Below are 11,221 nucleotides of genomic sequence, written 5' to 3'. Positions count from 1 at the left end.
CCTTACTACAGCATGAAGACGCAGTGCCCACGCGGCTATCTCCAGTCACATGGTGAACAGCACTCGACCCCACCACGTGGACGGCTCCAAGATCGCCACATGGCCAGAGAAGATGATATACTCCAAGATGTCAACAGTGGGTCCGGACCCCATGGGAAAGTGCCGGACCCCTGTTCATGAAGATCGGACCCCCAAGAAAGGACTAGGACTCCCACGGGCATGACCTGGACCCTCGGGACAGGTCTCGGACCCTTCTGTGTGGGGTCCGGGCCGCCCATAGCTAGGTCCCGGGACTCTAGGACAAAGGATACCCAGGCCTTACTCGAGGTCAGGCAGGGGTCCGGTGTCGACACGTGTCCAGGACCAGCCTGGTGCGGACCTGTCCGCATGCGCTACTGCTCCCCGCCCAGGCGGATACCCGATGCCGCCACGTGGCCCATGGCCTGTGACGTAAGCCAACGGGCGGAGCCTGACGTATGGCCTCTGCACCGCAGGCCGCACCGCGGGCTATGTCGCAAGCTACGCTACCTCAGCATTAAATGCGGATAGGGTGCACCGCCTGTCCATCCCTCTTGGTAAAGATATCGGCTAATTGGTTTTGGGTATTAACATAAGCAATTTCGATATCTCCCTTTTGCTGGTGATCCCTTAGAAAGTGATACCGAGTGTCTATGTGTTTAGTGCGGCTGTGTTCAACGGGATTATCCGCCATGCAGATTGCACTCTCATTATCACATAGGAGAGGGACTTTGCTCAATTTGTAGCCATAGTCCCTGAGGGTTTGCCTCATCCAAAGTAATTGCACACAACTATGGCCTGCGACAATATACTTGGCTTCGGCGGTAGAAAGAGCTACTGAGTTTTGTTTCTTTGAAGCCCAAGACATCAGGGATCTCTCCAAAAACTGACAAGTCCCTGATGTGCTCTTCCTATCAATTTTACACCCTGCCCAATCAACATCGGAATATCCTATTAAATCAAAGGTGGATCCCCTAGGATACCAAAGCCCAAACTTAGGAGTGTAGACTAAATATCTCATGATTCTCTTTACGGCCCTAAGGTGAACTTCCTTAGGATCAGCTTGGAACCTTGCACACATGCATACAAAAAGCATAATATCCGGTCGAGATGCACATAAATAGAGTAAAGATCCTATCATCGACCGGTATACCTTTTGATCTACGGATTTACCTCCCGTGTCGAGGTCGAGATGCCCATTAGTTCCCATGGGTGTCTTGATGGGTTTGCCATCCTTCATTCCAAACTTCTTAAGTATGTCTTGAATGTACTTTGTTTGGCTGATGAAGGTGCCCTCTTGGAGTTGCTTGATTTGAAATCCTAGGAAATATCTCAACTCTCCCATCATAGACATCTCGAATTTATGAACCATGATCCTACTAAACTCTTCACAAGTAGACATGTTAGTAGACCCAAATATGATATCATTGACATAAATTTGGCATATGAACAAGTTTTTTCAACAGTTTTAGTAAAAAGTGTAGGATCGACATTGCCGACTTTGAAGCCATTAGTGATAAGAAAATCTCGCAAGCATTCATACCATGCTCTTGGGGCTTGCTTGAGCCCATAAAGCGCTTTTGAGAGTTTATAAACATGGTCAGGGTACTCACTATCTTCAAAGCCGGGAGGTTGTTCAACATAGACCTCTTCCTTGATGGGTCCATTAAGGAAGACACTTTTCACGTCCATTTGATAGAGCTTAAGGGTGCCTTTGGTTGGGCTTCCAAACTTACTTTTACTTTTAAAAAAGTCGAAATACCAACCAAAGGGATAAACTTTTACTAACATACTTCCAAAAAAGTAGCTTTTCTCTAGTTCAATTGTCACAGCAGCCCTTGACGTGCTTTTTTTGGCTGTGGGGGCAAGCTTATCCACAAAATTACCCACAATGCCATTATAAACGTACCGATTCGTTGTTATCGTCGTTTGAAAGAAATCAGATTGCATGTGGAATTGTGGCGGCAGCCCTATCCTCCCGAGCCTGCTCCCAGACGGTGGCCGATCCTCTACAGGCGACTCCCCAGCGGCTACCCAGTCGGTGGCTGGGCCTCCCAAGACGTTGCTCGTCTTCCTCCCCAGGCGCCAGGCGGCCGCGACTCGTGTTCGTCCCAGGCGGCCGTGGCTCCTGTTCCTCCCGAGGCGCCAGGCGGCCAAGGCTCGTGTTCGTCCCCAGGCTGTCGCGGCTCGTGTTTCTCCCCAAGCGCCAGGTGGTCGAGTCCGTCCCCAGGCGCGGCTCCTCTTCCTCCCCAGGCGTCAGGCGACCGCAACTCGTCTTCCTCTCCAGGTGCCAGGCGGCCGAGTCCGCCCCCAGGCGCTGGTCGTCTTCCTCCCCAGGTGTCAGGCGGCCGAGTCCTCCCCAGCGTCAAGGTAGAGTCGTATAGCGAGGAGAAGAGGCTTGGTGCCAAGAAACTGGCATTTCGATTTGGGGAGTGGCTAAATTCGTCGCTGTGGTAAGAAATGCTTCCACTCCTCCTTGATCCGTATGTTCATTGACCTGTTCGACAGTGCTCTTGGCCGTCGGTTCTTGACTTCGTAGGTTTGAAAAAGACTTCATAGGTTTCCTCTGGACCTCATGTTCATGGCTGCTTGCTGATTTAACCGATGTTTCACATGATGCCTGTTATGTTTAGACCGTGGTCTCACCATTATTAGACAACATCACGTTCTGTCCCCTAGCAAATTAGTCTCTATGCCTGTGTCGCAAGGAGGAACAGGGCTTTAAGGGGAATCAGCTTTAGATTTGCTTATTCGTTGCCTTCATTGTTTGGTGCCTGGAAAAAGGAAGTGTGCCTCCATTATTAGCTAGCACTTATTCTGTTAAGATTCGAAATTGATTCAATTGAAAATATTGGACGCATAGCAGAAACCATCACTATAAGAAATCATGGAATATGGTGCAGCAAAAAGATAAATAGGAACTCGTTATTCTCTAGCTCTAAGCTTGGTAGATGAATGGGAGATTTGAGCTCAATTAATTGTTTTGTGGCCTGTAAAGCTCATCATTAGCTATCTGTTATTTATGATGGTTGTGACAACCAGCTTCTCAGCCATTTATAGCAATTAGAGCAGTTTGATGTTTGTGTGGGGGGTGGTGGTGGGGAGGGGCATTGTCTTGCTTTGCAGTCTACATATGAATCCTGGTACAGCTTCTTAAGGAAAAACCTAGGGACGTCTCCCCCCTGTGTTCCAGCTTTTTTATGATGATTGTACCAGAATATATTTATATAGCCTATATGGATGCAACCACTAAGAGAAATTAATTGCTAATTTTCTGCATCCATGAAGCTGTCATCTGAATTGTTCTAAGCCATGTCATATTCAGAGAAATATCAAACCCATATGCTGTTGTTTCAAACATTATTAGTGTAACTTTCTTTTTTAAAGAAAAAACATACACTATTACGTCATTTGTTGAACACATTATAATCCAGTAGGGTATTTGACACTGGACCAAGATTGTTTGAGGAACTGATGGGATTTCATCGAACCATGAGTGACCACAAATCGGTCATAGAAATCTTCAAGTTATAACCCATGGGAGACACACACAAGCTAATACACATAAACCAGTTAATACATATACCTAGTGATTGCATTTTTGTCAATTAAACAGTCAATACATACCGCATAACGTATAGTTTTATATTTGGAGATGCTATGGAATTTGATATAAAATTGCAGATACATATTACTTTATTATTCACATAAATGATTGACAACTTCCTTGTCCATGAATGTTTTTTAATTCAATGAAGAATGGCTGATAAGGCAGATTGGTGTGATGCAAATGTTACATATCTCATTAATATCTGCAAAAAAGAGATATAAGATGACAATAGGCCCATGGGAGTTTTCACTAGGACAGGTTGGAAAAATTTGGTTACAAAGTATGAAGAAAAAACAGGCCTAAAGCTAACAAAGAAACAATTGAAGAATAAGTTGGACAACATGAAAAAGGAGTATACATGGTTCATGGAGTTCAAGAATGCGACCACTGGTCTTGGATGGAATGAGGCAAAGCAAACTGTTGAATGCTCCAAAGATTGGTGGGATGAACACCTAGCAGTAAGAATAATATCATGTCCTTTTTAATTTATCATTTTGCATTCTTCTATATGGACTGACTTGGTAACTTTGTTCATTTAATTGCAGAGATGTAACAATCCGGATAAAGGTATCAAATGCAACCATGTTAGGTTCAGAAAACAAGGACCAAAACATCTTGATGATCTACATATGTTGTTTGATAAGATACATGTTAGCGGGACAAGTGCATCATGTCCTGGAGATATTTCATCTAATGACTCAAGTGATGATGTGCTAGAGATAGAAAGAACTCCAGAAAATGATGAAGTCAAAGTGGCTGTTTCGAAAGGATCCAAACCAGTGAAAAGGAAACGCAAGGCCTCATGTACTGCTGCTAAGGAGAAGGAAGAGAAGAGTCCATTCTTTCGACTATATAAGAACACATGTTTGAAGATAGAAACAGCAGCAGAGAAGATATCCACAAGTGTTGAAGCATCATCAACACATCCAACAAGCCAAGTGCCTAGCATTGCAGAGACTATGAAGATGGTGAAAGATTGTGGGGTTAAAGAGAAAACAGCTCTAATGCATACAACTACATTTTTGATTGTCAAGCCTCAATTTAGAGAGGTCTTCTGCATGCTGGAAACAAATGAAGGAAGGTCTGACTTACTTGAGAGGGAGCATGCAAAGGAAATGATGAGGCACATGTAGAAGATTTCGAATTATTTATTTATATTGTTGTGTTGTGAGAACTATTTATTTGCTTGCTATGTAAGCACCATTTGGAATGATGATATTGTGTCCATAATCTTTGTTTTCTGTGCACAGTTTGCTTTGTTGTGTACAATTTTATTTGTTGTCTACATATTCATTTGCTATTCAATTTTTGTTATAAATATTAATATATTAATATATTGTGTAGATGGCTGACAACATGGCAACTTTGGCCAAACAAGCAAACAAGGGTCTATTGTATCTTGCTGAACTGTCCCAGCAAGCAGCTGTTATTGGTGAAATGGGTGAAGAGTACAATCAGAGATACTTGCACAAAGGAGAGTACAGGGAAACCCCAGAAACTGGAATACAATGGGTTACGAATTGCATGGGTCGTCCAAGGTACTTTTATAAGATGTTTCGCATGAGCACAGATGTTTTCATGGCACTACATGACTTGCTCGTCTCTAGTTACGGCTTAACATCAACTAATAATGTGTCATCGATGGTGTCACTAGCAATGTTTTTGTGGATCGTTGGAGGACCACAATCATTTTCACAAGCTGAAAATCGTTTTACCCGATCACTATGGACAGTGCACACCAAATTTCATGAAGTACTAAAATGTTTGCGCAAGTTATCGAAAGATAATATTAAACCAAGAGATCCTACTTTCAAAACTGAGCATGATAGAATCAAAGAGGAACGTTTCTGGCCATATTTCTAAGGAGCTATCGGAGCTATTGACAGTTCACATGTTTCTGTCACAGTGCCAGCAGATGAAGTGCTTAACTATACATGTCGACATGGGTATACATCTCAGAATGTGTTAGCTATTTGTGATTTTGACATGAGATTTATCTTTGTCGTTGCTGGGTGGCCGGGTTCTGCACATGACACACGGATCCTGGATCATGCTTTAGCAAATTTCCCTTCATTTCCGGTGCCTCCAAAAGGTATATATGTTTTGTTTCATTCAATATTTATATGGATTTTTTGTTTTGCTAATTTTTTTGATATAGGTAAGTATTATCTCGTCGACTCTGGTTATCCAAACCGACAAGGATATCTAGCCCCTTTCAAAGGAAGCACATACCATATACTAGAATTTCGACTTCGTAATGGACGTCCTCCTCAAGGGAAGTATGAGATGTTCAATTTCTTACATTCATCTCTTCAAAATGTTATTGAGAGGGCTTTTGGAGTCCTGAAGCAGAAGTGGCGTATTTTGAAAGGCATTCCAAGTTTTCCTACACATACACAGAAACATATAATAATAGCTTGCATGGCATTGCATAATTTTATTCGTGACAGCAATTCTGAAGATAAGTTGTTTGATAGATGTGATGCTGATGAGGAGTACTTGGACACTTGGTACAACAGAGTTTCACGTTACAAGCACAAGGAGATGACAATCCAGAGGGAGAGAATGAGAATACAATGAATACCATTCGCAATAAGATAGCTGATGCTTTGAGTAGTGCGAGAGGGAGATAGTTATGTTGAAGAAGGATATTCTGAATCATCAGTTTATTTATGTGAAATAAATGTTAATGGTGAATACTAAACTTATAAAAAAACTAGTTTCTATTTCTAAAATGTTTTTCCTTGTCATTATTGCACAAAATAAAGTGTTATAATCAACTCGAATATTAAGTGTCTCCTACAAGGTAGGGCCATTACACACATTTTGTACCAAACCTACAATTTCACAGTTGTTCGAACCAAACGGCTTTCTGCTTTTTTCACAGCTAATACTTCACAGCAGCTTTTTCACAGCTTACAGCCTAGAGCAGCTTTGTTTCACAGCCACAGCACAACCAAACACACCCTAAAGCCATGGTAAGTAGCATAGGAAAGTAATATGCGAATTGGCTCAAGCCTAGCTACGGGTGCATAAGTTTCATCGAAATCCAAACCTTCGACTTGTGAATAACCTTTGGCCACAAGTCGGGCTTTGTTCCTTATTACCACATCATTCTCATCTTGCTTGTTGCGGAATACCCATTTGGTACCTACAATATTTTGAATAGGACGTGGAACCAAATGTCATACCTTATTCCTTGTGAAGTTGTTGAGCTCCTCTTGTATTGCCACCATCCAATCCGAATCTCTTAATGCATCCTCTACCCTGTATGGCTCAATAGAGGAAACAAAAGAGTAATGTTCATAGAAATGAGCAACTCGAGATCTAGTTGTTAACCCTTTATGAATGTCACCAAGGATGGAGTTGACAGGGTGATCTCTTTGAATCGTTTGGTGGACTCTTGGGTGTGGCGGTCTTTGACCCTGTATTTCTTGCTCATCTTCCTTATCTTGATCATCTTCATCTCCCCCTTGATCCTTGTCCTCATCTTGAGGTGGCTCATCCTCTTGATCTTCATTTTCATCATCTTGAGCCTGAACCTCATCTTGGGTTGGTGGAGATGCTTGATTGGAAGATGACGGTTGATCTTGTGCTTGCGAAGGCTCTTCGGATCCCTTAGGACACACATCCCCAATGGACATGTTCCTTAGCACGACGCATAGAGCCTCTTCATGATCTAGTTCATCAAGATCAACTTGCTCCACTTGGGAGCCGTTAGTCTCATCAAATACAATGTCACAAGAAACTTCAACTAATCAAGTGGATTTGTTAAAGACTCTATATGCCCTTGTGTTTGAGTCATAACCTAGTAAAAAGCCTTCTATAGCCTTAGGAGCAAATTTAGATTTCTACCTCTCTTAACAAGAATAAAGCATTTACTCCCAAAGACTCTAAAATATGAAACATTGGGCTTTTTACCGGTGAGGAGTTCATACGATGTTTTCTTGAGGATTCGGTGAAGGTAGAGCCGGTTGATGGAGTAGCAAGCAGTGTTGATTGCTTCCGCCCAAAATCGGTCCGGTGTCTTGTACTCATCAAGCATGGTTCTTGTCATGTCCAGTAGAGTTCTATTTTTCCTCTCCACTACACCATTTTGTTGAGGTGTGTAGGGAGAAGAAAACTCATGCTTGATGCCCTCATCCTCAAGAAATCCTTCAATTTGAGAGTTCTTGAACTCCGTCCCGTTATCGCTTCTTATCTTTTTTATTCTCAATCCGAACTCATTTTGAGCCCGTCTCAAGAATCCCTTTAAAGTATCTTGGGTTTGTGATTTTTCCTGCAAAAAGAATACCCAAGTGAAGCGAGAATAATCATCCACAATAACTAGACAGTACTTACTCCCGCCGATGCTTATGTAAGCGATTGGGCCGAATAAATCCATGTGGAGTAGCTCGAGCGGCCTGTCAGTCGTCATGATGTTCTTGTGTGGATGGTGAGTGCCAACTTGCTTTCCTGCTTGGCATGCGCTACAAATCCTGTCTTTCTCAAAATGAACATTTGTTAGTCCTAAAATGTTCTCTCCCTTTAGAAGTTTGTGAAGATTCTTCATTCCAACATGGGCAAATCGGCGATGCCAGAGCTAGCCCATATTAGTCTTAGCAATTAAGCAAGTGTCAAGTTCAGATTGATTATCATTCAAATCTACTAAATATAGCTGACCCTCTAACACTCCCTTAAATGCTAATGAATCATCACTCCTTCTAAAGACAGAGACACCTACATCTGTAAATAGACAATTATAACCCATTTTGCATAATTGAGAAACTGAAAGCAAGTTGTAATCTAATGAATCTACAAGAAAAATGTTGGAAATAGAGTGGTCAGGTGATATAGCAATTTTACCTAAACCTTTGACCAAACCTTGATTTCCATCCCCGAATGTGATAGCCCGTTGGGGATCTTCGTTTTTCTCATAGGAGGAGAACATTCTCTTCTCCCCTGTCATGTGGTTTGTGCATCCGCTATCAATTATCTAACTTGAGCCCCCGGATGCATAAACCTGCAAAACAATTTTAGGCCTTGTTCTTAGGTACCCAAACAGTCTTGGGTCCTTTCACATTAGAAACAAGCACCTTGGGTACCCAAACACAAGTCTTGGAGCTCTTGTGTTTGCCCCCAACATATTTGGCAACTACTTTGCCTAATTTGTTAGTAAGCACATAGGATGCATCAAAAGTTTTAAATGAAATGTTATGTTCATTTGATGAAGTAGGAGATTTCTTTTTAGGTATTTTAACATGAGTGGAATGCCTAGAGCTAGAAGCCTCATTTTTATACATAAATGCATGATGAGAGACAGTGTGAGGTTTCCTAGCATGAATTCTCCTAATTTTGTGCTCAGGATAATTAGCAGGATATAAAATGTAGCCTTCATTATCCTGAACCATGGGTGCCTTGCCCTTTACAAAATTAGACAATCTTTTAGGGGCATTAAGCTTGACATTGCTTCCCTGTTGGAAACCAATGCCATCCTTAATGCTAGGACGTCTCCCATTATAAAGCATGCTACGAGCAAATTTAAATTTTTCATTTTTGAGCTCATGCTCGGCAATTTTAGCATCTAATTTAGCTATATGATCATTTTGTTTCTTAATCATGGCAATGTGATCATCAATAGCTTCAACATTAATATCTCTACATCTAGTACAAATAAAAACATGATCAACGATAGATGTAGAGGGTTTGCAAGCATTTAATTCTTCTATCTTAGCATGTAATATAGCATTCTCATCTCTAAGACAGGAAATGGAATCATTGCAAACATTCAATTCTTTAATCTTAGAAACTAAACTAGCATTTTCAGTTTTAAGACTAGAAATTGCATCATTGCAAACATTTAATTCATTAATCATAGAAGCTAGACTAGCATTTTCATTTCTAAGACTAGAAATTGAATCGTGACAAATGCTAAGCTCTTTAGTCAAGTTTTCACATTTTTCTACTTCCTGAGCATAAGCATTTTTCACTTTAACATGTTTTTTATTTTCTTTAATAAGGAAGTCCTCTTGGCTTTCCAAGAGTTCATCCTTTTCATTAATAGCCTCTATTAATTCATTCAATTTTTCTTTTTGTTCCATGTTAAGGTTGGCAAAATGGGACATTAAATTATCTTCATCATCGCTAGAACTACCCTCATCACTAGATGTTGTATATTTGGGGGTGGCTCTAGATTTTACCTTCTTCTTTTTGCTGTCCTTAGCCATGAAACATTTGTGGTCGACGTTGGGGAAGAGGAGGCCCTTGTTGACGGCGATGTTGGCGGCGTCCTTGTCGGAGAAAGAGTCGGTAGAGCTCTCGTCGGAGTCCCATTCCCGACACATGTGGGCATCGCCGCCCTTCTTCTTGTAGTACTTCTTATTCTCCTTCCTTTTCCCTTTCTTGTCGTCGTCCCTGTCACTTCCACTAGAATTTGGACATTTAGCAATGAAATGACTGGGCTTACCACATTTGTAGCACACCCTCTTGGAGCGGGGTTTGTAGTCCTTCCCCCTCCTTTGCTTGAGGATTTGGCAGAAGCTCTTGATGATGAGCGTCATCTCCTCGTTGTCGAGCTTGGAGGCGTCGATTGGAAGCCTAGTTGGTGTAGACTCCCTCTTTTCTTCTTCCGTCGCCTTGAATGCGACGGGTTACACCTCGGGTGTTGAGGTGGCACCTTGCTCCAAGTTGACAATATGTTTGGAGTCTTTGATCATAAGTTCAAAGATCACAAACTTGCCAATCACCTCCTCAAGAGACATCTGTTTGTATCTAGGATCTCCACGTATTAACTGGGATTACGAAATATGAGAGATCTTAGAATAACCTTGACCATTTCATGGTCATCCCATTTGGTGCTCCCAAGGTTGCGTACTTGGTTCACTATGGTCTTTAGCTGGTTGTACATTGCTTGTGGCTCTTCTCCATTTTTGAGGACGAATCGACCAAGTTCGCCCTCGATTGTCTCGCGCTTGGTGATCTTGGTCACCTCATCTCCTTCGTGCACGGTTTTGAGAACGTCCCAAATTTCTTTAGCGTTCTTCAACCCTTGCACTTTGTTATACTCCTCTCGACACAAGGAGGCGAGGAGTATAGACGTGGCTTGGGAGTTGAAGTGCCTAATTTGGGCCAGTCGTCCGAGTCGTAGTCCTTGTCCCCTACCTTCGGTACCTGTGCTCCAAACTCAACAATTTCCCAAATACTTTCGTGGAGTGAGGTTAGATGATGCCTCATTTTATCACTCCACATAGAATAATCTTCACCATCAAAGTATGGTGGCTTGCCTAGGGGAACGGAAAGTAGAGGAGCGCGTTTTGAAATACAGGGATAGCGAAGGGGCATCTTACTATACTTCTTGCGCTCATGGAGCTTAGAAGCGACGGATGACTCGGAGCTTGATGTGGAGGGTGACAATGAGTCAGTCTCGTAGTAGACCACTTTCTTCATCTTATTTTTCTTGTCGCCTCTCCGATGGAACTTGATGGAGGAAGAGGATTCCTCCTTGTGCTTGTTGCCGGACTCCCTTGAGAGAGTCCTCCCCGAGCTTGCGGGCTTGTCGTCGGTCACGATCTCCCTCTTGGCATGATCTCCCGACATCACTTCGAGTTGTTAGAC

General features: G+C 42.3%; 2 protein-coding genes across 2 annotated transcripts; both read left to right on the top strand.

The window, feature by feature from the left end:
- Positions 1–1,950: 1,950 nt before the first annotated feature.
- LOC103643845 (uncharacterized) lies at positions 1,951–4,877 on the top strand. The gene is made up of 3 exons (XM_020552637.2): positions 1,951–2,471; positions 3,777–4,086; positions 4,174–4,877. Exons 2-3 carry the CDS (start codon positions 3,865–3,867, stop codon positions 4,759–4,761), a joined length of 810 nt encoding a protein of 269 aa, XP_020408226.1. The 5' UTR covers positions 1,951–2,471; positions 3,777–3,864; the 3' UTR covers positions 4,762–4,877.
- Positions 4,878–5,503: 626 nt separating this feature from the next.
- Positions 5,504–6,278, top strand: LOC111591359 (protein ALP1-like). Its single transcript, XM_023302356.1, has 2 exons — positions 5,504–5,720; positions 5,787–6,278. The coding sequence occupies exons 1-2, from the start codon at positions 5,615–5,617 to the stop codon at positions 6,206–6,208; spliced, it is 528 nt and encodes a 175-aa protein (XP_023158124.1). The 5' UTR covers positions 5,504–5,614; the 3' UTR covers positions 6,209–6,278.
- Positions 6,279–11,221: the final 4,943 nt, after the last annotated feature.

The sequence above is a fragment of the Zea mays genome, chromosome 4 (genome assembly GCF_902167145.1).
Source record: "Zea mays cultivar B73 chromosome 4, Zm-B73-REFERENCE-NAM-5.0, whole genome shotgun sequence".
Lineage (NCBI taxonomy): Eukaryota > Viridiplantae > Streptophyta > Magnoliopsida > Poales > Poaceae > Zea > Zea mays.
The sequence above is the reverse complement of the archived record's forward strand: the minus strand, read 5'-3'. Positions and strand labels throughout refer to the sequence as shown.

Excerpts from the sequence above, each read along its gene's own strand:
- LOC103643845 (XM_020552637.2), top strand. The coding sequence starts at position 3,865 with ATGGGAGTTTTCACTAGGACAGGTTGGAAAAATTTGGTTACAAAGTAT. Across the intron at positions 4,087-4,173 it reads GGTGGGATGAACACCTAGCA|AGATGTAACAATCCGGATAA; the intron begins GTAAGAATAATA and ends ATTTAATTGCAG.
- LOC111591359 (XM_023302356.1), top strand. The coding sequence starts at position 5,615 with ATGAGATTTATCTTTGTCGTTGCTGGGTGGCCGGGTTCTGCACATGAC. Across the intron at positions 5,721-5,786 it reads ATTTCCGGTGCCTCCAAAAG|GTAAGTATTATCTCGTCGAC; the intron begins GTATATATGTTT and ends TTTTTGATATAG.